General features: G+C 45.9%; 1 protein-coding gene across 2 annotated transcripts in view; it reads left to right on the top strand.

Annotated features, from left to right (window-relative positions):
* The window catches only part of LOXL4 (lysyl oxidase like 4), a 277,261-nt gene that overhangs the window by 61,916 nt on the left and 188,282 nt on the right, over window positions 1–27,063 (top strand). For both annotated transcript variants that reach the window (XM_068257598.1, XM_068257599.1), the window contains 2 exons: window positions 498–712; window positions 13,216–13,546. In XM_068257598.1, coding sequence (XP_068113699.1) covers window positions 13,261–13,546 — 286 coding nt within the window. In that variant the 5' untranslated portion in view covers window positions 498–712; window positions 13,216–13,260. The remainder of the gene's footprint in view (window positions 1–497; window positions 713–13,215; window positions 13,547–27,063) is intronic.

Below are 27,063 nucleotides of genomic sequence, written 5' to 3'. Positions count from 1 at the left end.
ACAGTTCACTAGTGTTTAGTACTTACCCCTACCTCCCCCATACAGCTTCCTTGGTGTTCTAGGGCTTCAACTCCTATATAGCTTCCTCTGGTGTAGAGTGGGCCAAATATAATGCAAAGTGGGGAAACCCCTTGAGGGCCAAATTTCCTCTTCCAGAGTTTGACATGTATGCCCTACCCGCTGGTTTTTCATGGGTGGTTTTTTGGCTCATTCTAATAGACTTGAACAGAAAAACCTTCTGAACAAACAAAGGTAACCCTACCCTTTAAACCCAGAGGACCGCTTTAAGTTGGGCTCAGTGTGCCTGTTGGGGTGCCCATGCTATCAAACAAAATTGGTTGGAAGTAAAATCCAGTCTAGTTGTGCTCGACGTATGTCCTCTGTAGAAGTTTGGGATATTGTTTTGTTGCATGGCAGACTTACTTTAAATTAATTTGCAGTTTATTATTTACGGTGTTGTAGGTCTATGTTCATTGCTATATGTTTCACCCTTACAGGGCCTGAGTCCATCCAATGTGTACAAGACTTCTGCCCAGTCCTCGTCCAGTCGGAGCTGTTGGGTGCTATTCGCTGGTCTTTACAGCTCATGTCAGCAACTGGAATTGTTGGATACGCCAAGACTAATAGGCCTAATCCATCAGGTGCTACCTGCAGTCTTATCTCAGCGGGTGATCTCAGCTCCAACTGGCACAACTCATAAAAGACAGACCAGGTAGGGGTTCCATGCTACTCATGTTTGCCTGTTTAGGTTTGTTTGGAATATTGGCCTTTTTCAAAAACTTAGAGAATAAGTGAATTTATAAATGTGCTACAGCTAAGGTGGCCACAGATTTGATATTATGGCAATTGCATAAAAATGATCAGTTATAAAAAAAAATATATTTTTTTTTTTTTTTTTTTTCCTTTTACAGTTGAACAATTTTTATTGATATACTGATGGTTTTGGCTGCTCTTTTTCTGATCAATTTTTATGAAAATTGCATATTGTAGGGTAGAGTATCAATTTCTTGATTTATATACCAAAGCAATTTTTTACATAATAAGGAAAAAATTAAACGTGTGTGGGAGTGTTTTTGTGTTACATTGGTCAGATTTTTTCAATTGTTTCAATCAATCAGAATAATTGATCAAAATTATTGAATTGAAAATAAAAAAAAACTTGTATCATGCGTAGGCCACCTTAACCACTTGAGGATCGTAGGCTTACACCTGCGTAGTGACCAGGCTGTTCGCTGCAGGGCTGTACGACTCAGCACAGAAGTGATTTCACCCCAGACCCCCCTCCCCCCTCCCCCTTCCTTTTCTGCCCACCAATTTTTTTTTTATATAAAGTTACCCTTTTTTTTAATAAAGTTACCCTTTTTTTTATTATTTTTATTTCAGTCCCTCCCTCCCCCCATCAGCCTATGACAGCCGATCGCTCCTGTGCCTCCCTGGGGCTGCCTTAGACCGCAGCGCTGTACACAGTAAATAGACGGCGATCGCCTCTGGGAGGTTGATGGCGGAGCGGAGCTACGTCATTCAAGCAGAGTTGCGCGTGCCGGCGCAATCTCCTGCAAAACCCCGCCCCAAGACTTGATGCCAATTAGTGTTGAGCGGTCGGCAAGCAGATAAAGTGAACCTGTTGCTTTAAAGAGTCAGATACTCCCTTATGTTGAGGGAAGGCTCTGGATCCCATAGAATCCTCTCCATTCCTCTCTCTGTGGCCTCATTCCACCACTATCCCCCATTGAACGTTCGTGCTTCCGAAGCCTGGTACATCCATACTGCTCATGGGGAGCCCGGACTCTCACATGTGCTGTACAGATCCACTTGTTTTTTAGAAGTACTGTATTTTTCGGCATATAAGACATACTTTTTCTCCCCCAAAAAGGGGAGAAAAGGTCCCTGCATCTTACATGCTGAATACAGGGAGACCCCGACTTACGAATGGCTGCTGATATGAACCGCAGACCCGCCGCGATGGGTACTCCCTGCATTGTTCCCCATGTCTTCTCCGCTTCCTGTGTATTAGTTATAAGCAGCGGCAGCACGGCGTCAGCTCACCTGCTACATCAGCTCCAGCGGCTACTAGAGACCTCTCCTCTCCCTCGCCGTTCCCCTAGTGCCGGCTTCTGCTTATCGCATCATCAGCAGAAGCCAGCACTAGGGGAGCAGCGAGGGGGAGATCTCTGATCGCTGCTGGAGCCGATGAAGCAGGTGAGCCGTGTCACACGGCTGCCCCCAGCACAGCGCTGCTGTAGATCGCAGCACTGTGCAATGTTCATACCGGCGGCCAGGTCGTGCCTCTTCTGCGCTCCATTGTGCGTTCCACGCTGACGTCATCGGATGTCCTCCGGGCTGTACTGCGCAGGCTCAGTGGGCCTGCGCAGTACAGCCCACGGAGGATGTCCAATGATGTCAGCGCGCCAGCGTGGAACGCACAATGGAGCGCAGAAGAGGCCCGACCTGGCCAGGTCGGGTCGGCCACCGGAGACCACCGGGAGCCTGCGGAGCGGCGCCGAGGGCACCTCCTGCCTGCCATGGGCTGAAGGAAGCCGCAGGTAAGTGGATAAGGATTTTTATTTTTTTTTTCATAGTCCCTGAACCTTCCCTTTAAAGGACTTCCGGGGCCAAGTGTAAAAAAAAAAGTGAAATACTTGCATCACATGTGTAGGCACGGTGGACGCCGTCCGCGCCCTCCGTGCCGTTCCGCTCCGCTGGGCCCACGCCGCTCAATAGCCCCCAGGGCCGGCTCCTGCCCGCATGGCCTGGGTCGTGCTCTCCTGCCTCCACTAACATGGCCACGGCTGCGCAGGCTTTTTCCTGTAGCCTGGATCGGGGGGTTGGCCCTAGAGCTACGCAGCCGCACTCGCGGCTATGTGGACTGCGCAGCCACGCCCAGCTCATGCGGCCATGTTAGTGGAGGCAGGAGAGCCCGGGCCGAGCGGTCGGGAGCCGGCCCGGGGGGCTATTGAGCGGCGGGGACCCGGCGGATGGCATCCTCCGTGCCTACACATGTGATGCAGGTAGTTCACATTTTTTTACACTTGGCCTCGGAAGTCCTTTAAAGAGAGTCTGAAGCCTACAAAATTACATCTTTTTTTTAGGCAGTCCTCTTCAGCATTAATGGCATAACTGAAACACCGCTATCCTGCATCAAAACGAGTCCTTGATCACCCCAACTACCGGGGCAAAAATCCGCGACTTTCTAGGATGTGGATATTGCTGCCCGGGGAGGCAGAGCTCAGCTCTGTAGCTCTGTCTGCAATCGCATCAATCTCCACGGATCACCACCTCTCCCTGCCTTCACGCTGCTGTGTGTGCCTGCTCCGCTCTATCTTCTCTGCTTAAATGATGCCCACTGTACGATTATCTTCTGGTGTTGTGCTGCCCACATTGAGATTATTCTCTGCTGAAATATTGCATTCATTGCGATTATTCTCTGCTGAAATGTTGCACTCATTGCGATTATTTTCTGGTGAAATGTTGCCTACAATGCGATTATTCTCTGCTGAAATGCTGCCAACGTTGTGATTATTTTCTGGTGAAAATTGCTGCATTACGATTATTTTATGGTGGAACGCTGCCCCATTATGATTATTTGGCACCTATGGGGGGCCCCATCTAATTTTTTTGCAAGGGGACCCAGTGATTTCTAGTTACGCCCCTGACTACTACCTAAACTGGGGATACCTATAGACCTGGCTATCTATACTGGGAACACCTATAGTATGTTTGCATTGGGGATACCTATAGACCTGGCTACTTTATACTGTACTTATACTTATTATTTATATAGCGCCAACATATTACGCAGCGCTGTACAGAGTATGTATTGTCTTGTCACTAACTGTCCCAGAGAGGGGCTCACAATCTAATCCCTACCATAGTCATATGTGTATGTATGTATCGTAGTCTAGGGCCAATTTATAGGGGGAAGCCAATTAACTTATCTGTATCGTATGCTATTGGGATGTGGAAGGAAACCAGAGTGTCTAAAGGAAACCCACACAGACACAGGGAGAACATACAAACTCCTTGCAGATAGTGCCCTGGCTGGGATTCGAACCGGGAATCCAGCGCTGCAATGCGAGAGCGCTAACCACTACGCCACCATGCTGCCATACCACTGTACTATATTGTACTGCCATCTTCAGCAGTACTTCACAGAGTACATAGTCATGTCACTGACTATCCTCTGAGGAGCTTACAATCTAATCCTACCATAGTCTAATGTCCTACCATATTATTATGTATTTATATAGCACTGGCATCTTCTGCAGCACTTTGCAGAGAACAGTCATGTTACTGACTTTTCTCAGGGGAGCTCACAATCTAATGCCTACCACTATTTTGTGCGAGAGAACACTGGCTAATGTGTGGAGTTGTTTTTTTGTTTTTTTTCCTACTTGCTTTTTTTAGGGTCACTTTACTCATACCCGGGGAGAAAACACGGCCCCACCGACTTTGGGCTGCACTCTTGCTAGGAAATTTTAATTGGCCACACCCACTGTATGTTACGGACACGCCCACTGCATTATGTGGACACGCCCATTTTTCGCGCGCCGCCAACATCCACCTACCGGGGGGGCGCCATAAGTTTGAAGTGCCTAGGGGAGCCCAAAACCTAAATACAGCCCTGCATAGATGGCGCCCACCAAGCAGAGATGCACTCACATTGGCGCACGCAATCTCCTGCAAACCCCATTGAAAGCCATTCGCACCAAGCGGCATGGAGTGGAGTGTCCCCAGTACAGCGCTGCCATAGATCGCATCGGTGTACAATGTAAATAGACAGCGGTTTTGCCGTCTAACAGTCTCGCCGCTGGGAGACTGATGACAGAGCTGAGCTCCGTCATTCAAGCAGGGATCTGCGCGCATCGGTGCACCCGATCCCCTGCAATCTCCGCCCCCAGGACTTTATGCTAATTGGCGTTGAGTGGTCGGCAAGAAGTTCAAAAATAAAAATCTGACCAATGTAACTTTTTTTTTTCTATCAGCCGCTTTCGATTTGTGTAACAAACTTTCCACTACATCACCACCCTGGGCCCACGTGATTGGAGACCACGGTGACTGTCATCCAATCCCTGTCCAGGTGCTGTGACTGCAACATGCAGCATGATCCGTGAAACGGCAGTGCGCACGGAAGAGCAGAGTCAGTAAATGAGCGACTGTACATTATAAGGTGCTATCTCTGGAAAAGGTTTTTCTAGGCCAGACTGAAATGAATAACGTTAATGAAATGTAATTGTTTTTCTGGAAAATGCTGTACATGAGGCTAGTGCTGCTGTGTCTGACCCCAATTACTTGTCACATAGCTTGTGCATGAGCGGGGTCAGTGGAATGCACTACAGCAGCTCTCCTATTTGCTTGTGTCTGATTATATGAACACATTCCCCCTTGTGAAGAAAGCCGAGTTTGTGCTCACTTCCTCTGACTCAGCGAGATGCACCCCCACACAAGTGGAGTGACACAGCAGGCTGAGGGAGGGAATTATAACACACAACAGAAGTCTAGCTGTGCCCAGTTCTCATCCAGACATTTCCACAGAAGCTCTTTACACCGACTTAGAAAAGCTGGACATATTACTATTATTATTATTATTATTATTATTATTATTATATTGAATTGCAAACAGTTTTGGAAAATATGCTCATACATTACTCTGTTTTCTTATGTGATTGAATATTTGATTCAATCATTTTATTAGATTGGAGGAAAATCAATTATAACTTTGCGTGTTCAAGGGCAATTGGACGCTATCTGGTCATATCGACTAATTTACTCAATTGTGCAGGATAGAAAATTTAGGTCAATCATAAAGGAATCCGCTACTGGTCACATGATTTTGATTAAAGGGGCACTATGGCGAAAAAATTGTAACATTTAAAATATGTTCAAACATAGACAAATGAGTATGTTTTTTCCACAGTAAAATGGGCCATAAATTACTTTTCTCTTATGTTGCAGCAGGCTCTGAGGAGGAATTCAGCAGAGGGGAGGAGCACTCTGTAATCATGTCTAGCCTGCAGTTCTACATCTGTAGAACTGCTATCAAGCACTTCTTAATCTGCAGCAGTTTAGGGATGGATTTGCACTTCTCTTAACTGTAGTGCAGCTCTAGAAATTCATGCTAAATTGCCACTATTACCTAGGATTTAAGAAGTTTCTTATTATCATGCAGAACTGTTCTCCCTGCTGGTTACAACAGATTAAGAAGGAAAAACTGTCGGTAATGCGTTGATAAAACTCCCCCATTATATTTCTTTGATCAATAAACTAGTTAGAAGGCTTGCTGCTTGATAAAGTAAAGTGCTGTTTCTTATTTCTGGGATTTCCGATGGGCCTGAGGTTCAGCTGTAAATCTGCTGGCCAATGTAATCTCCAGTCCACTTTGGCTGTAAAATCCTGAATGAGGTTTCTCACCTTCACCATGAATGAGGCTTCTCACCGTTCAGACATCCAGATGCCTCGTACTTCTTTTAGTTCCCCCTGAGGGGTGATTTGTTATTACAGAACTCCAGAAATGTGTTGTCCTTTCTGCTCTCCTCTCCATTCTCTTTGCCTTCTTTGTGTTCTACTTGTTTTCTTTTCTGTTCACTGAATGAGCGTCTGAAACCGCTTCTCATCACAATGTATTGTTGACATCTCAGATAGAAGCCCACCACTCATTCATCTCCTCTCCATGGTGGTGCCCTTCTTCTGACCTTCCCTGCAAGGAAAACATCTCTGAGCTCCTGGTCTGCAGACTTTCTATGTTATATCTCTCAGCTGGTCTTCAGACCCTTCAGAAATACAGATCGGTTAAACTGGATGGAATTAATACTATGTAATCAAACAGATGGTAAATTGCTTGATGGGTTATTGCTAAGTCCCTTATCCTGGGGCATATGAACCCAATCACCAGTGACGTAGCTAAGGAGCAATGGGCCCCAGTTCAAGTTTTACATTGGGGCCCCCAAGCACTGTATACATAACAATTGATATCTGCCAAGTAGGGATGCTTGCTGGATTCCGCGTAATTCTTAATTCCGTGATTCCGGACGGAATTAGGTCAATTCCGATTCCGGCGGTCGGAATGGAATTGCTAACCCTCTAAAACGGAAGTCCGCTGAAATTTTTTTATTTCCGCGGAACTTTACGGAATTAAAATATCTCTCTCTCACTCACTCACTCACTCACTCACTCACTCACTCACTCACTCACACCATGGCTGGGAATTGAACCCAGGCCTCAGTGTGTGGTAGGTAACTGACTTAACCGCTATACCACCAACAACACTACATGCTGAAGCCAGCCTAGCATATACCATTGTGATATACCCAAAAGAAAAATGAGCTCTTTCTCTCTCTCTAGGACTTGATGCCATTGAACTGAATTTTCAGCGTAAAACCATCAACGGATGCCGGCAGAATTTCACAGGCATTTTCGGAATTCCGCCAGATTGAAAAAGCAATTCTGTTCCGGCCAAACGGAACGGAATGACCAATTTCTGCCTAAAAATTCCGGAAAATACAATTCCGAGGAAAGCAGTGACCATCCCTACTAGAGAGAGAAAGAGATGAATCTACCTGGCTATCTGGGGTTCTCTTCGGACAACTGTTAAACACAAAAGGCAAGGCCATACCTGGCTACAAATCCTTAAGCAAACTAATTTTTCTCTTGGATTGATTATAATGGTACATGCTAGGCTGGCTTCAGCATGTAGTGTTGTTGGTGGTATTATAGCGGTTAAGTCAGTTACCTACCACATACTGAGACCTGGGTTCAATTCCCAGCCCAGTCTGGGTTCAATTCCCAGCCATTGTGAGTTGGCTTTTGACATGCTACAAATCCTTAAGCACGCTACTTTTTCTCTTGGATTGATCATAATGGTACATGCTAGGCTGGCTTCAGCATGTAGTGTTGTTGGTGGTATAGCGGTTATGTCAGTTACCTACCAAACACTGAGACCTGGGTTCAATTCCCAGCCATGGTATGTAAGCTGGCTTTTGAAATACAACAATTCCCTGGAAGATGAGACCCTCCTCCCCTGAGGGAGGAGGAAGGAGGAGGAGGAGAGAGAGGAGAGGAGGGAGGAGGGGCGGAGAGGTAAGTGAACAGTTAAGAGGGACTATGGGCTACCATATAGGAGAAATAAGGCTACTTTAGCGATTTTTTTTCAATTTTTCCGACAGAATCCGGAATTCCGCGGAATTTCGTACAAATCCGGCGGAATTTTCATAGCGACGGAATTTAACACTGACTGAATCTGTGATTTCCGGCGGAACGGAATTTGCTGGTTCCGATCAGCCCTACTGGCAAGGACATTTACGGTGTCAGAGGTGCAAGAATGGGAACAGTTTGTGAAAGGTAACTACTATCTGAAGCATTTAAAGACGTGATTATTACCAGCACAGGATAAATAAAGAGCTAATACTGCAGTTGAGGGAGGGCCCTATGGGGCCTCACTGGCCCAAGGGCCCTGGTGCGGTCGAGACCTCTGCAACCCTTATTGCTATGCCACTACCGACCACACTAACAACCCAAAAACACAAACCCCCTCATCCTACTGAAATAACACACGGGCTGCTGAGGTTGGATTTAAATGGGCCAAAGCAGCCCGCTATATTAATAATAAATATTAATAAACAAACACTAGAGTCAACAACAGACTCAAATACAGTAAAACCCAGAAGAGGAGGGACACCAGATGTCAGGAACCGGCCCCACGGCAAGCCTGCAGAGACAGTTCCCGACTGGGGGTTTTCTCGTTTCGACCAGATTGAGAGGGGAAGCAGCCTTATTCAAGCTAACACAAGGCTGGCACCCCTCAACAACACTTCACTCTGCCACCACTAGCTGATGCTAGACACTTCGACAATTCCCACTTTGCTGTCGAGTGGCTTGCACTCAGTCCAGCGTTTTCGTATTTGCGTCAGGTTTGCGCTTAGGCCAAAATACGGGAACGCCACACACACACACACACACACACACACACACACACACACACACACACACACACACACACACTCTCACACTGTAGCGGTGTACCAACTGAGCATCCAATTAGACACTGAACTTGTAACACAAATTACACCGCAGTCTCTCTCAAGGAATGCGAGCTCTGCTTAGTACATCAGAAGACCAACTTATTAAATAAAGATTTAATATTCCCAAAAAAAAGTGGAACAGCGCAGAAAGGAATATATACAAAATATTTACAAAAAACGCAGTAAAAACTACAACGGCACACAACAAGACAGTCTGCAAAATAAAAATGGGAATCAAAACAGAAATTGAACTTTTACCGGCGCAAAGGTCCAACTTGGTCGTGGAAGGACACGAGTTCTGATCGGATCAGGGACCTCTCTAGCTTAGTGCTACCTTCCGGAGAAGACGAGTTCTGACTTTTCCATGCTGCTTTTATAGGAAGATTTGTAGCTCGAGGCCACTCAGTGTTCAGATCCAGAAATAATCCAATTTCCCCAGATTGGGACATCACCATTCCCAGAGACCTCTGTAAAATCCTTGCCTGCTGTGATATGCAAATTCCAAAGGCGTTCTGTTCCGCTTTGAACCTTCCAGACTCAGTCCAATTGTATATTGGGACAACAGGTGGCTGTATACAGACTTCAAAGCAATGCACCCACATCAGATTGTGCCTGACAAATGGCTGCTAATTAGCAGCTTCCTTCATCCTAGTAGGCTGTAGTTTCCAGAGGAAATGGAATGCAAATGTAATTTACACTGACCTACAGAAAATCAAATTAGCAGCTTCCTTCATCATAGTAGCCTGTAGTTTTTAAAAGAAATGGAATGCAAATGTAATTTACACTGACAGTCATACAGAAAATGGAATTACCACAGATAAGAGTTAAACAAAAATGTCTGTTATATTATATACAACATCACACCAGAGGTCACCTGACCTGCACAGCCAGCGGCCCCCAGCTGTGGGCACCGTCTCGGGGACAACTGTACAGTTAAACCACCAAAACAGTCCTCAACTTGAAGAAGGTGGATTCAAACCTGAGGAAAAACACACCGAGGCGTATCAACACCACACTGAACTTACCGTTAGGGGCCTCCGAGGACCCTCAACCCGCCAGGCAGCAATGACAATACCTTGAACAAAGTCCACCTGAAAGAAAGAACAGAACAAAACAAGCAAACCAAATATAACATTCAAGGGGTGGGTGGAAAACAAGCCGTCTTCCAGGGTATGGTAAGGACCTCCTCTTTTCTCTACATTATCCTATCCCGATCAATCTTTGAAGGCTCAGCTCCTCCCCATTCCTGCTCCTGCACAGGAGACACTGTGTGTTCCTCTGGGCCTATTTCTAGAGGAGTTGGACTGACTGGATGTCTTCATGTGAGGTGGATAATTTTGGCACCGCCTGCAGTATGGTAAAATGGGTGTCACATAAACCTTAATGTTAATTGTGGCTATAGTGGTGCCTAGGGGGTAATTTTATTAGATCATAAGTCTGTGTCTAGCACCTGAGTATTTAGCGGTGAAGGCGCTGCGGCTATTGGCAAGGGGTTGGGTGCAGCATGTTGTGACCAATAAAAATAGTGTAATTAGGTGCTCAACCCCCAAGCATTGAGTGGTGACAGTGGTGCGGATATTGGGGTGATTGCAGCGGGGGCTTGGTTGGGGTCAAACATGGGCGGGGGAAGTCAGTTATGATAAGGTATTGGTGGTGGGGGTTGGGTTAGGCTTTGGCGGGGGTTCGGTTAAGGTTAGGCTTCTATAGACTCACAGAAGAGGGCATAGGAAGAGTTCAGGCCAGTATTACACATGAGCTGTGCCTCTGCAGTGTGATCCCCCGACAAATGTCAATCACATGATCAGAGATGGATTGAGATGTAACAGGCCCTAGGCAAAGTAGTAGATTTGGGCTCCCTTGTGGTCGTTTTGGTAAGCTGAAATGGAGAGAAGTCATTGTGGCAGGTGGGCCCCTTGACACCCACTAGGCCCCAGGCACCTGCTTAGGTTGCCTGGTCGATAATCCTGCTCTGCGATATGACCCTTTGGCAGAGTGTGCTGATAGGCTCATATGCATAGCGCCTACCCCCGTACGCCCCTCTCGCAGTGACATACTTCCTGTGTCAGGCTTGTCTGGCTACCTGCTATAGGTCAGATTGTATGCTCATATGACTGACCCATAACCCAGCCCTAACACCTCCATACACTCCTGCCTCACAAACTACAAAACCCTGCAAGTAGATGTAGCATACAACCTAGCAAATAGCATTCACCAAACACAGCAAGGCAATGCAGGTACAGTAATATCGAATAGTCACCAGAGGCCTTTGAGCCAGACGAAAGTATAATCACAATAGAGATGGAAGGTCAGACAGGCCGGGATCAGGGTAGGCAGCGTTCATGCAAGGTCCTTTTAACAATCCGAGGTTGGCAACAGGCAGTCCAATAGAGATGTGAGGTCAGGTACAAGCCGGGTCGATACCAGGTGATCATAAGAAACCCAGTCAGGTACAATCCGGGTCAGCAACAGGTAATCAAATCTACAAGAAGCTTGATCAAGAGACAGACAATCTGCAGCAAGACAAGGCACTTGTTAGTGCAATCTCAGCTACAAGCCCAGCATAGGCTATCACGGGCGATGACTGAGGGCGCTCACCTTTCTCTTATACTAGGACTAACTAATGAACAAGTAACGGAATCCAAAACAACCAATCATTCTGCGGTGTGTCAGCAAGTCAACTGACACGCCGGTACGCATGCTGCTAGTGTTTACAGCGGCGGAGCACATACTGAGGACGCGTCCGCCACTTGGCCAATAAGGAAGGAGAACCATGCACTCCACTGACATCAGAGCTTCGCCGAGACCCAGAGGCTTGCGCCTCAACGTGGGCGAGGTTTGCGGCGAGGTTTTACAAAGTTGGGGGGACAAAGTTGTAATTTTTTGGGGGTGTGGGGGTTTTTGCTACAGGGCCTGAGATTTGTAGCTACGCCCCTGGATTGGCCTCTTCTGAGAACAGTCCAGCTCACCCTCTCCGCCTGCCCTTGCCTGTCACCGCGTTGTATAGGAAGGTCAGTGATAACTTGATGTGTTGGTTATTTTAGCATGCAGATAAATTACTGTTAGTGGATTTGTGATGAGCTGTCAGAGGCCGGTAATGAATAACGCGTTCCCTGGGAGCAGAATGGGGGCTTTCACCCTTCCGAAGCCGTTATTGCTTTATCTTCATCACAGATTCACTTCCGAGAGGAAAATCCCATCATTACCGTATCCGTTAGTTCTTAATTACCATCCCTGCTTTTCCCAGGGGCTCCGCCCGCCGCACTCTGCCGGCATTCATCTTGTGCCGCGCTGCTGCCGGTTACGGCATAATGCAGAATCATTGCTGGACTTTATTTACCGAACTTTCTGCTTACGAGTGGCAGATCTAAACACATAGCGCTCTTCTGTGTGGCCCAGACTAAACCCCTCCGCTCTATAGAGATGTGATAGACTCTGAACGATTACTAATATCCTTCCCACAGACATGCTCTGTCCCAGGCAAAGGATTTCCATGGCTAGTGGCCAGAATGCTGCACGCAGGGATATCTGATATACCCTGCAGAGGAGTTTGTATATCCTGACACACAAAAGCTCTGACTACCGCAAGAGAGTGACAGGCGGTAATCTGGTGATGGCTGAATAGAGAAGAGTCATTTTTCTGTAACGCCATTAGCTCTCCAATTATTGTACAGATTAATTATTATTTAGTATTATTATTATTCCCTGCAGTTATACTTTACCTGTAGTTGATTTGTTCACTGTATCAGAGGTAACCCACCATTGTCTTGTATTAGAGTCTGAAGCCATAAAAATTTCCTCTTTTTATTGGCCAGTTGTACGCCGCATCCCCGCGGCAGAACAAGGGATTTATCCCCCCAAAATCCTGGGGCAAAATTCCTGATTGACCACCCTGCTGCAGCTCAGTTCCAGGTTGTTGACAATCTTCTTATAGTCAAAAGCTTCATTATGTAGAGTAACAATTTTTTGAAGATCCTCAGAGAGTTCTCTGTCGTGACGGGCCATGTAGAACTTATAAACCTAAGACCAAGAAACACATGACCCCGGGAGAGAACATGTGGGCAGAAAATTAGGCAGAATGTTGACATGCTTCACTTATGGGATGTACTCACTTTTGTTGCCAGCCGTTTAGATACAAGAAACTAGAGTTCTTCAGGTTTTACATAGTTTTAACCTTAATTGTGTCTTTTGTTTTGTCTTTTAGGTGACATTTAAAGAAATCGCCACCCCGCCTCTGTGAAACGAAGACATGAAAGTGTGCCAGCGTAGCGTATGTTTATTTATTGCATTCCTCTCATGTCTGATAGACCTATGCCAGCAGCAGCTTCGAGCCGGAGCACCTCAGATCCAGCTACGACTGACTGGAACCTCCAGACTTCCTAACGAAGGACGCCTGGAAGTCCTGTATAACGGTCAGTGGGGAACCGTATGCGACGACGACTTTAACCTGGAGGTTGCGAATGTAGTCTGCCGGCAGCTGGGCTACGAGATGGCCATGAACTGGGCACACAGCGCTAAATACGGGCAAGGAGAAGGTAATGGCCATGTTCTGTTTACTGTATAATGCTTAAAACACTGCGCTGATATAAATAATCATGGATGTCCACAATGCTGGTGCGCTTATCTAAAATCAAATGTACAACCACGGTGGTGTAGTGGTTAGCGCTCTCGCCTTGCATCTCGATTTTTCAGATTTCGGCCATTATAGTTTTTAAATAATGCATGCTACTCTAATTAAAATCCATGTAACTTATTTGCCCATTTGTCCCGGTTATTACACCGTTTAAATTATGTCCCTATCACAATGTTTGGCGCCAATATTTTATTTGCAAATAAAGGTGCATTTTTTTCAGTTTTGTGTCCATCCCTAATTACAGGCCCATAGTTTATAAAGTAACAGTGTTATACCCTCTTGACATAAATATTTAAAGATTTCAGTCCCTAAGGCAGGGGTGCCCAATAGGTCGATCGCGATCTACCGGTAGATCGCGACCGCCTAATCGGTAGATCGCGGCCTCTTGGCCGCGTCCCATTGAATTTAGCAGCCAGCAGCTGTATATCGCAGTTTCTGCTGCTGGCCGCTGGAGGAGAGAGCCTGGCCAATCAGGGGAGGGGAGGAGAGAGCCTGGCCAATCAGGGGAGGAGAGGCGCACAGCCAATCAGGGGAGGAGAGGCGCACAGCCAATCAGGGGAGGAGAGGCGCACAGCCAATCAGGGGAGGAGAGGCGCACAGCCAATCAGGGGAGGAGAGGCGCACAGCCAATCAGGGGAGGAGAGGCGCGCAGCCAATCAGGGGAGGAGAGGCGCGCAGCCATTCAGGAGAGGAGAGGCGCGCAGCCATCCAGGAGAGGAGAGGCGCGCAGCCAATCGGGTGGAGAGGCGGAAAACGTCTGAGTTCCGACTCCACTCACGCTGCCCACCGGAGCCAGGCCTGCAGACCTGGACGCCACCGGCCCTATATCCAGGTAACCTATACTGAAGGGACCTATACCCGGCTCACCTATACTGAAGGGACCTATACCCAGCTAACCTATACTGAAGGGACCTGTACCCGGCTAACCTATACTGAAGGGACCTATACCCTGCTAACCTATACTGAAGGGACCTATACCCTGCTAACCTATACTGAAGGGACCTATACCCGGCTAAACTATACTGAAGGGACCTATACTCAGCTAAACTATACTGAAGGGACCTATACCCGGCTAGCCTATACTGAAGGGACCTATACCTAACTACATTTCCGGGGGGGGGGGGGTGCATTTGAAACACCGGTAGATCTCCTGGCCTCGGCGAATTTTAAAGTAGCTCGCGAGCCGAAAAAGTGTGGGCACCCCTGCCCTAAGGTAACTATTTGTTTTTTTTTATTGTAATTTTTTTTTTTTATTACAAAAAAAAAATGGTAACAATTGGGGAGTGTGGGAGTTAATCAGTTAATTTATATTTTAAACTAATGTATTTGTATATGAAAAATGTTTTTGGGTGTAGTTTTACTATTTGGCCACAAGATGGCCACAGTAATTTTTTGTAAATGCGTCCTGCAAGCGTGGGAAGTACGCTTACAAGGAAGTTCAGGGAGGCTGGGAAACTTTTTTTTTTTAATTTTTTTTTCACAATGATCGCGCTGCTTCTCACAGAAGCAGCTGATCATTGCTGGGGAGCTAAGATCAACGAACGGGAACGTTTTTTTCCCCGTTCATTGACCTCCGGGGCGAGCGGGCGGCGGCGTGCACAAGCACGTGCGAGCGGGAGCGCCGGGGTGGGGGTGCGTATATCTACTCTACGGGTGGGGAACTGAAGTCAAAAGGAGCATAGATATACTGTACCCGGGCGGCGAAGTGGTTAAAATATCATAGCACACATGCACAAAGTCCAGTCCAGCAAGAGTCCCAACCAATCTGGTATTGTGTATATCTCAGAGGTCTATAGGAGCAGTTTATGAAGCACCACCACTGCACCCTCAAGATGGAGCACTCACCCTTATATATTGACCCTGTATGAGATTGGGTCCACAGCGCCTCTGGGATAATCAAGGCCTCCCCCATGCCTGCCACACACTCTCGATAGAATGATAAATAAATTGGTTGCACATGGTGCAACATGAGCAGCCCCAATTGCTAGGCAGCTGCCTAGGGCCTGTAGAAAGTCTAGGGGCCCGGTTTATGCTAGCCCCCACCAAATCTTACTAAAAAAAAGCCAGGTGACCATCAGCGGTGAGCAAAAACTGCTGTTTTGCCGAAGGACTCATTTCATCTAAAGGGGCCCATACACTGGTCAATTTCAGCCATCGATCGATCAATCGATTCTATCAATTCCCCATTCGTTCGATTTGTGACTGATTTTGATCAATTTCGATCAATTTGATCTATCTGACAGGATGGAAAATCTGGGTCGATCTGCTGCTGGCAGCAGATGGATGGCCCATGGAGTTGCATTGGATCTAATGGTGCAATAATGCATTTAGATTAATTTCCAATAGATTTCATTCTGAAATCTATTGGAAATCTGTTCCTAGTGAGTGGCACACATCAGATAGATTCCTGTCAAATTGGACTTGACCGGCATCTGCCAAAAATGTATCTGATAGTCGAATCTGCTGCAAATCTATAAGTGTATGGCCACCTTTAATCCTCATACACAAACTCAAAAAAAGGCTTTTAAATGCACAATTATCAAACAACTTGAAGTTGGACAACTTTTGTCAAGGAGTTATCACTGATAAGAGGCGACCAACAACTGATAAGACGCAGCTCATGTCAATCCAACTGTTGGATTGACTTGACAAACGACTGAGAGAAGTTGTATCCAACATGGCAATGGCCTCAATTCACTAAGCTTATCTCCTGTCTTTAATAACATTTCTAGAGTTATCACCATGGTGGTGAGGCATGTAGTATTCAGGAAACATTTTACCTCAGGCACACCTAAAGTTAACTCTTCTGTCTTTAAGTTAAGGTGAGATCTCTAAAGTTAACTCTTTAATCCTTAGAGTAACTCCAGAATTCTAAAGTTAAAGACAGGCTGTTAATTAACTGCTTGTGAAAAGAACTACAGAGGAGGTAACTTAACTACAGAGGAGATAACGTAAGGAATGAAGAGATAAGATAACCACTGTGTGGAGGTAAGTTTCTCTTGCCCTATATTCTCCAGTATGATCTTGGTGAATTGAGGCCAATGTGTACAGAAGTCTGCTATGACTTTTCAATGACTCCCATTACTAACTAGAACATATTAGTCGTTCACCAGTTGAGTAACAATATGTAAGTTTGTAGTTGTCCGTCAAGTCATACTGTGGGTATAATAGTTGTTTGCACGCCAAGACATAGCTTTCCAACTTTATTTAATCGTAGTTGTTTGTAAAGTTGTTTATAGTAAAAGACTTTTGTTAAGCGTGTGTATGTAGCTTTATTCCTTATCTGATACTTACCAGCATGTATAACCACTCAACAGCCAAGAAAACCATTGTTAATCCAATTATCCTGATCGGCCCTAATGAGGGCAGTTCCAGCAGTAGGCTCACTGACGCTATGAGAAGAAGCCAGACAATCTGTAGTTCAAAACAAAGTGACCAATGTCATTACAATACAGCATTTATATCTATTTATAAAGCATTTGATATGTTAAAGTGGATCCGAGGTGAACTTTTACTCATTGCATAATTGTGTTCCTTTCCTATTGTTTATAGGGCATTCCTCAAGCCAAATAATTTTTTGTTTTAATACTCTAATTATAGAGTAAACTAAACAAGCCACGCCCACAGGTTTTCAGAGAGCCTTGGCAGTAGCAAGGGCTCATGGGAGCTCAGTCTGGGCAGGAGGAGGGGGAGGTGTTACTAGCCATTGATTTCAGAGGCAGAGGGGAGGAAGAAGGAGGAGAGGGGATTAGGCTGATGGCTCAAGATGCAGATAAGCCTGCCTCTGTGTAATGTTTACAAACAACATGGCTGCTGTCATTGTATCACAGGAAGAAATAGTCATATTCTATTAAAGCTGTTTGGAGCTAGATTTGCTGTGTAAACCATCTAAACTTTAGATAAGATATATAGACAAGTTACTTGTTATAGTTAGTTTTTCATCTCGGATCCGCTTTAATGGCTTTTGGGAGTGAGATTGAAGCAGGGGGACGTGGAAAGAACAAATTGAAGCTTGTGATGAGCAGATCGATGGTGGGACAAGTGCTGTCAATGTTGTAATTACGCCCTTATTTGGTTTAGACTCGTTCTTGGCTGATTCTCTAAAGATCTCCAGAATTTGAGGACAATGTTCCTCAAAGAACTTTCATAACGTGATGTTCTGTAGAGCCAGAATAGTTGTAGCGTTTCCTTTTGTATCTATACAGCTTTTGTAAAAAAAAACAGTTCCTTCAAGGAACTCCAAATTCTCATTTTACTTTGCCAGTGAAAATTAGGAAAATGTGCTTTTCCAAAAGTTCTCTGAAACTTTACATTAGGTAAGATGGAATATTCCACTTTGTTGTCTCTGTAGTGGGGGGAAGGAGGGGGGTGGAGGTGGTCCTGTGGGCGTCTCATCTAGAAAACCAATTTGGTTATTTTAGGACAGAACTAGAGACAGATGTGTTTGCATTGTACTTATGTCTGGTGCAGAAGATGGGGACAGCCGATACAGAAATCATAGCGTAGTATGGCTACAGAGGCGCCAAAAGGATAAAAGAATCTAAAAAGTTTAAAACATGAGGAGGCAGTGGTGAACTAACCTCCTCCGAGCAGACACAAACATTGCCAATGTGCTTGTCAAATACAAGTTAATTTACATACTTCGGGGGATAGTATTAAAAATGTTTCTGTACCGTGTTAGCCAAACGATATATGTAGGTGGAAAAAAACAAAGTCTTGTAAAAGTAATACCTTTTAATGGCTAACTGATAAAGTTAAATAATGCAAGCTTTCTGGGATCTAGTCCCCTTCTTCAGGAATATTCTATAGGCATACAGCTAACATCCGGAAATATGCCTGAAGAAGGGGACTAGATCCCAGAAAGCTTGCATTATTTAACTTCATCAGTTAGCCACTAACAGGTATTACTTTTACAAGACTTTGTTTTTTTTCTACCTACATTGCAATGTGTTTTGCAGGATTTGGCAGGGTTGGGGAAGTAATGCGGGGCAGTGATGGTCCCATGAGCCCAAAGCTCACCCCCCCCCCCCCCCCAAAAAAAAAAGCAGAGTATTGTACCATACGTCCCAACTTTTAGAGATGAGAAAGAGGGACACTTAAACCACACCCCTGTCACACCCCTGATCATGCCCTTGTCACACCCCTAATCACGATTCACGCATACCATAAAAATTTCATAAGAAAAATATATTGTTTTATAATTCAAACCACACTGGTACTTTCTATCCTGGTTTATTTTCCTTCATAGTAACATTTTAAAATTAGTAATATATCAATTTAAAGGATGGGAATAAAGTTTAGAGTCAATCAAACACATTTTTTAGTATAGAAATATTTACATTTACATAGAAAGAGGGACAAAGTCCTGAAAGAGGGACAAATGATGAGGAAAGAGGGACAGGGCTCCCAAAGAGGGACTGTCCCTGCAAAAGAGGAACAGTTGGGAGCTATGTTGTACTATATTAGCCAACAGTAAAAGCGAGAAGTTTTCAAACCGGATGATACCATTTATTGGCCAACTTAAAAAGTCTGATGAAGGCATAATAGCCGATAGCTTGTGCTTATATTTTTGTAAGTTAGCCAAAAAATGGTATCATCCTGATTTTAAAACTTCTTGCCAAAAAAAGAGAATTTCAAACTTTTTAATTTCTGAAACTTTCATTCTTCGAGGGAACCTGAAGTGAGAGGTATATGAAGGCTGTCCTATTTATATCCTTTTTAAACAATACCACTTGCCTGGCTGTCCTTACTCCTGCTGATCTCTTTGGCTGCAGTAGTGTCTGAATCATGTACCTGGAACAAGCATGCGGCTAATCCAGTGACACTTCAGTCAGAGCAACGGATCTGCTGCATGCTTGTTCAGTGTCTAAGACTAAATGTATTAGAGGCAGAGGATCAGCAGGACAGCCCTGCAATGTGCATTGTTTACTGCAACACACACAATTGCTCACTACCAGTTCAAGCAAATTCCTACCTTTTATCTGGTCAGCAGGCGCCAGTCAGCCAATCGGGTGTACGGTCATACACGCACCCTGGCCCCCGGCCAGTGAGCGAGACTGGGGCCCCTGGCTGTCGTGCGAACTAGTGTTTGTAATGTGCATTGTTTAAAAGGCAATCAAGACGGCAGCCTCCATATTCCACTCACTTCAAGTTCCCTTTACTTGAAAGCGGGACAAAGAGGGGGAGTCGGGCAGATGTCTTAAAAAAAAACAAAAAAAAAATTCTTGACTCCAGAAGAGTTAAAGAGGAACTCCAGTGAAAATAATGTAATAAAAAGTGCTTCATTTTTACAATAATTATGTATAAATGATTTAGTCAGTGTTTGCCCATTGTAAATTCTTTGAAATCCCTGTTTTACATTCTGAAATTACATGGTTAAATTTTTACTGCTGGCAAGTGATGTAGATGCTGCATGCTTTTTTGGCAGTTGGAAACAGCTGTAAACAGCTATTTCCCACAATGCAGCAAGGTTCACAAACAGGAAACTGCCAGAAGTACCACAGTACTCAGTTTCCTGTGGGAGTTCTTTCACCACAATATCAGTCACACAGCCCCCCCTGATGGTCCGTTTGTGAAAAGGAATAGATTTCTCATGTAAAAGGGGGTATCAGCTACTGATTGGGATAAAGTTCAATTCTTGGTCGGAGTTTCTCTTTAAAGGATTTTTTTTTCCCTTGGGAAGTTCCATATAGAGAGGTAGAAGCTATGCTCATCGGTGTTGCAGGGCGGATCTTTCGCAGTTCTGCGGACCTTGCCGCTCATGTCTCTTCTGTGGTGAAGGGAGTAGAAGGAGACTTGACAGCTACAATATACGGAATGCGGCACTTGGCAAAGGAAACCTCTGTGGCAAATTTTTAAGCCATGATTGGGCTGATTGTCTGTTTACAAGCTCTGCTGGCCTTGCTAATAAATTATGACTAAGGCTGTTGGATTTCTTGCAGCGAGTGAGACAAGGCTGGCAGCCGCAGAGGGCTGTGAGGAAATTGCTGCATTGGGTATCGGTGGACGAGTCAGATAACAGTCAGAGGTCACCTCAGCACTTTTCACAGGCTGTGACTAAGACTCCTGAAGTATGTTTAAAGGACAACTGAAGAGAGAAAAATATGGAGGCTGCCATGTTTATTTCCTGTTAAACAATACCAGTTGCCTGGCAGCTCTGCTGACCTATTTGGCTGCAGTAGTGTTTGAATCACACCAGAAACAAGCATGCAGCTTATCTTGTCAGATCTGACAATAATGTCAGAAACACCTGATCTGCTGCATGCTTGTTCAGGGGCTATGGCTGAAAGTATTAGAGGCAACGCATGTATGCAGTAATCAGAACACATTAGAAATAAACTGAGGGGGCATCTAGTGGGTAAATAGTAAATTACACCCTAATACATTACACTACATGCAAATACATGCATCTCCCATTAAAATGAACCCCTTACCTTCCCCCACTCTCCTATAGTTAACAAAATACAATATTTGTATAATCAGTAGCTTGTGAAAAAGAATAGACTTCTCATGTAAAAGAGGGTATCCCTTTTGCATGAGAAATCTATTCCTTTTCACGAACAGACCATCAGGGGGCGCTGTATGGCTGATATTGTGGTGAAACCCCTCCCACAAGAAACTCTGAGGACCGCGGTACTCCTGGCAGTTTCCTGTCTGTGAACCTTGTTGCAATGCATTGTGGGAAATAGCTGTTTACAGCTGTTTCCAACTGCCAAAAAAGCATGCAGCAGCTACAACATCACCTGCCAGCAGTAAAAATGTCACCATGTAATAAATGTCAGAATGTAAATCAGGGATTTTAAAAGATTTTACAATTGGCAAACACTGACTAAATCATTTATACATAATTATTTTTTATTACATTATTTTCACTGAAGTTCCTCTTTAAGGCTGTAGCTCTGCCTCTCGTCGCATCAATCCCAGCTGATTGCCACCTCTCTATCTACCTTCACTGAGGGGGGCGGGGGAGAGGCGGAGATCTGCGGTGGATTGACGCGCATGGAGGCAGAGCTGCAGCTCAAAGCTCTGCCTCCCTGGGCAGCAAAATCCACCACCAAGCAAGTCGTGGATTTTTGCCCTGTGATTAGGGGGTATAAACCCCTCGTTTTCCTGCGGGGATGCGGCGGTTTAGCACTAGCTATAGTGCTTAACATAAATAAAAGTGAAAAGCATGGATTTTGACTCGCTTCATAGTCTCTTTAAAATGCATTTAGAATAAACTACCGTATATACTCGCAAGCAAGCCGAATTTTTGACCCCCCAAAAGTGGGCCAAAAGTTGGGGGGGTCGGCTTGCTTGCGAGTCATGGGTGGATAGGTGCTGTCCCTCCCCGCTCCCCCCGCGGCTGCCGCTGCTATTACCTTAAGCGGCGCCGCTTCCTCTATCCCCGTCCTCCTCCGGTAAGTAACTCATTCACAGCAGCGCGCCCCCCGCTGCTGTGATGACGCAGGAAACCATAGAGAGCGGTTCCCATAGTAACGGCATCGCCGCTACAGGAAGCCGCTCTCTATGGTTTCCTCGTCATCACAGCAGCGAGAGGCGCGCTGCTGTGAATGAGTTACCGGAGGAGGACAGGGATAGAGGAAGCGGCGCCGCCTAAGGTAATAGCAGCGGCAGCCGCGGGGGAGCGGGGAGGGACAGCACCTACCCACCCACCTACCCACCCATACTGGGGCACTATGCTAGCTATATGGGGCACTATGCTAGCTATATGGGGCACTATGCTAGCTATATGGGGCACTATGCTAGCTATATGGGGCACTATGCTAGCTATATGGGGCACTATGCTAGCTATAATGGGGCACTATACTAGCTAAACTGGGGCACTTCACTAGCTATACTGAGCACTATACTAGCTATACTGAGCACTATACTAGCTATACTGAGCACTATACTAGCTATACTGAGCACTATACTAGCTATACTGAGCACTATACTAGCTATACTGAGCACTATACTAGCTATACTGAGCACTATACTGGCTATACTGAGCACTATACTGGCTATACTGAGCACTATACTAGCTATACTGAGCACTATACTAGCTATAATGAGCACTATACTAGCTATACTGGGGCACTATACTAGCTATACTGAGCACTATACTAGCTATACTGGGGCATTTTACTAGCTATACTGAGCACTACCTACCTATACTGGGCACTATACTAGCTATACTGGGACATACTGGGGGGATCACGCGGCCAGCGTTTCCTACCCCCGGCTTACATGAGGGTCAATCATTTTTTCCCTTTTTTTGGGGTAAAAGTGGGGGGGTCGGCTTACATGCGGGTCGGCTTGCTTGCGAGTATATACGGTAATTCTTTGCAAAGAATACCACCCAAAAGAAAGCGTAATTAGTGGTGAAAAATATAGATCATTGTGTTGTGATCAATAGTGATAAAGCTATTGGTGAATGAAAGGGAGGAGCACTGAAATGTGAAAATTGCTCTGCTCCATAACAGGGGGGGACGGGGGGGGGGGGGGGGGACCTCAGTGGTGAGGTGGTTAAAGAGAACTGCATCAAAATGTCATTTTGCGGAGTTTACATTTTTTTTTATCAATTCTTTAAAAACTACAAAGTCTTTTTTAAAAAAAAAATATTTTGGATTGTTCCCACTATCCACCCCTTTTTTTTTTTTTTTTAATTAACGCAAAAAAGAAAATCCTATACAACGACCACATTCAGAATTTTGCACAACGTGCAAAATATACAAATGGATTATGCAAAATTACATTTCAAAATTGTAATTGCATTTAATCAAAATTGCAAAATTGTATGTGAAATTTTGTGCAAGCGAAATCAGCCGCAATAATCTCATCACCAGTCACAGTATCAAATTAGTAAGAGAAGATTTTTAGCTCCAGATAAAAAAAAATAAAAAAAATATATAAAAATAAAAATAAAAAAAGGTTAATTTGAGCACTTTGATGACCAGGATATTGTTGTAAGTAACAATATAACCTAAACTGCACTATAGTAAAGCAACCACAAGATGTCACTGTCTGTAATGTGCACTGATGATTTCTATGGTATTGTGAAATCCTGTATTCACCATGTGTTCATCTCTGTTCTAAGTAAGCTGCATTTTCTGATGGTGGTGTGTTTTTCTTCAGTAAAGAGTTCCAACTGGTTATACCGGGTAGTGATGCTCAAATACCCCTTTTTAAAATTCGAGTTTGGTCGAATTCGAATAGTAAATTATTCGAGGTCAGTCGAATATTCAAGTCGAATAATTTTTACTATTCGATTCGACCTCGGACTTCGAGCTCACTATTCGAGTCGGTATTCGAGCTAACTATTCGAGCTGACTATTCGAATTGGCCTTAAATAGCTTCCAACACTTGTTTTGAGGGTGAATGATGCAAGAAACCTCTTTTTTTCCAAGTAACAACAGCAAGTGATTATGTGGGGATGTTCCTTTAAAAAAAAATGTGGAAAGAGAAGTTGTGTCCTTAATTTTGTCCAGTAGTGTTACTGTATATACTTGTTCTTCTTCTTCTTTATCTTTCTTCTTCTCGATCTTCTTCTTCTATATTGTCTTCTTCTTCTTCTTCTTCTTCTTCTTCTTCTTCTTCGTCTTCGTCTTCGTCTTCGTCTTCGTCTTCGTCTTCGTCTTCGTCTTCGTCTTCTTCGTCTTCGTCGTCTTCGTCTTCTTCGTCTTCTTCTTCGTCTTCTTCTTCGTCTTCTTCTTCGTCTTCTTCTTCGTCTTCTTCTTCGTCTTCTTCTTCGTCTTCTTCTTCGTCTTCTTCTTCGTCTTCGTCTCCAGTCAATGAGGCAGGCAGCTCGCCGTGACATAATAGCCCTGGTACCTAGCGGTGATACCAGGGCTGTACACAGGAGGTCCCAGACAGCGGTCGTGCAGCCCACATTGTGTCCAATACACAACTGGGACAACACAGCAGCAGCAGGAGGAGGTATGGAGGAGCAGTGTGAGTGTGGCAGCAGGTAGGCAGCGTGACATAATAGCCCTGGTACCTAGCGGTGATACCAGGGCTGTAAATAAACACAACCAATATAGCTATTGTTTGACGTAATAGCTGGTGGCAGAGTGGCAGCAGAAGGTAAATCATCTGTGTACCCTGGCAGTGGGAAACACAGACAGACAGCAGCAGCAGGAGGAGGAATGGAGGAGTAGGCGAGCAGCTATTGTTTGACGTAATAGCTGGTGGCAGAGTGGCAGCAGAAGGTAAATCATCTGTGTACCCTGGCAGTGGGAAACACAGACAGACAGCAGCAGCAGCAGCAGGAGGAGGTATGGAGGAGCAGTGTGAGTGTGGCAGCAGGTAGGCAGCGTGACATAATAGCCCTGGTACCTAGCGGTGATACCAGGGCTGTAAATAAACACAACAGGAGGCCCCAGACAGCGGTCGTGCAGCCCACATTGTGTCCAATACACAACTGGGACAACACAGTTTTCAACCCGGGCACCTCAGAAAAATTAAACCTTTTTTTTTTTTTTAATGGTTTGTTTGGTTTTTGGTTTTGCAACCAATATAGCTATTGTTTGACGTAATAGCTGGTGGCAGAGTGGCAGCAGAAGGTAAATCATCTGTGTACCCTGGCAGTGGGAAACACAGACAGACAGCAGGAGGAGGAATGGAGGAGTAGGCGAGCAGCTATTGTTTGACGTAATAGCTGGTGGCAGAGTGGCAGCAGAAGGTAAATCATCTGTGTACCCTGGCAGTGGGAAACACAGACAGACAGCAGCAGCAGGAGGAGGAATGGAGGAGTAGGCGAGCAGCTATTGTTTGACGTAATAGCTGGTGGCAGAGTGGCAGCAGAAGGTAAATCATCTGTGTACCCTGGCAGTGGGAAACACAGACAGACAGCAGCAGCAGCAGCAGGAGGAGGTATGGAGGAGCAGTGTGAGTGTGGCAGCAGGTAGGCAGCGTGACATAATAGCCCTGGTACCTAGCGGTGATACCAGGGCTGTAAATAAACACAACAGGAGGTCCCAGACAGCGGTCGTGCAGCCCACATTGTGTCCAATACACAACTGGGACAACACAGTTTTCAACCCGGGCACCTCAGAAAAATTAAACCTTTTTTTTTTTTTTAATGGTTTGTTTGGTTTTTGGTTTTGCAACCAATATAGCTATTGTTTGACGTAATAGCTGGTGGCAGAGTGGCAGCAGAAGGTAAATCATCTGTGTACCCTGGCAGTGGGAAACACAGACAGACAGCAGCAGCAGGAGGAGGAATGGAGGAGTAGGCGAGCAGCTATTGTTTGACGTAATAGCTGGTGGCAGAGTGGCAGCAGAAGAAGGTAATTCTGTGTACCCTGGCAGTGGGAAACACAGACAGACAGCAGAAGGGCAGTACACAGCAGCCCACTGTAGGTGTAAATGTGTGGCTGCAGGCGACGTAATAGTCAAAGTGAACCAGGCTGGCTTAGTGAGCAGGAGCCAGGAGGTGGTAAAGGGTGGTAAGGCACATTAACGATGGTTCCGGCAGCCAGTTCATGTCCCCCTCTCGCCGACAACAGGGGCCAGGAACTCTCCTTCCACCCACGCCTGGTTCATCTTGAGAAACGTCAGTCTGTCCACAGACTTGTGAGACAGACGTGAGCGTTTCTCGGTGACCACGCCACCAGCTGCACTGAAGCAGCGCTCGGACAGCACGCTGGAAGGGGGGCAGGACAGCACTTCCAGGGCGTACTGCGCCAGCTCGCTCCAGATCTCCATGCGCTTGACCCAATACTCCATGGGATCAACAGGGGCATCGCTGTCAAGCCCGCTGTACGACCCCATGTAGTCAGCCACCATGCGGGTCAGGCGCTGGCTGTGACCGGAGGAGGATGCTGCTGCATGCATCTCCTCTCTAGTCACTGCTACCGGAGCCTCTACAGTCCTGTAGAGCTCGTGGCTGAGAGACAGCAGGTCTGTGGGGCGCTTGCTGCTGCTGGATGCAGGCACCTGCTGCTGCCTCTGTGCTGGCTGCTGGACAGTGGGGGTGGAAGGCTGGGGGAAGGCTTCCTCCAAGCGCTCAACAAGGGCCTGCTGTAAGCTCCTTATTTGTTGCGCTGGGTCTCCTCCTGCAGGCGGCAGGAACTGGCTCAACTTCCCCTTGAGGCGTGGGTCCAACATCATGCTGATCCAGATGTCCTCCCTCTGCTTCATCTGGATCACCCTGGGGTCCCTGCGCAGGCACGTCAGCATGTGCGCTGCCATTGGGAAGAGGCGGGCCACGTCTGCTGGCACATCGACGTCAGTGCTGTCCTCATCCTCCTCCTCTGCCGCCTCATCCTCTCTCCACCCCCGCACCAACTCAGCTGCGCTGTGCTGATCCCCCTCATCAGCAGCCAGGTCAGGGACCTCCACCAAGTCCTCCTCCTCCTCCCCCTCAGAGGTGGACTGCGCAGCTGGTTGCCGCTCCTGCTGGTCCAAGGCTGCCGCTCCCTGTTCCAGCAAAGCATC

The sequence above is a fragment of the Hyperolius riggenbachi genome, chromosome 10 (genome assembly GCF_040937935.1).
Source record: "Hyperolius riggenbachi isolate aHypRig1 chromosome 10, aHypRig1.pri, whole genome shotgun sequence".
Taxonomy (NCBI): Eukaryota; Metazoa; Chordata; class Amphibia; order Anura; family Hyperoliidae; genus Hyperolius; species Hyperolius riggenbachi.
Note: the sequence above shows the minus strand (reverse complement) of the source record. Positions and strands in the feature narration are given on the sequence as shown.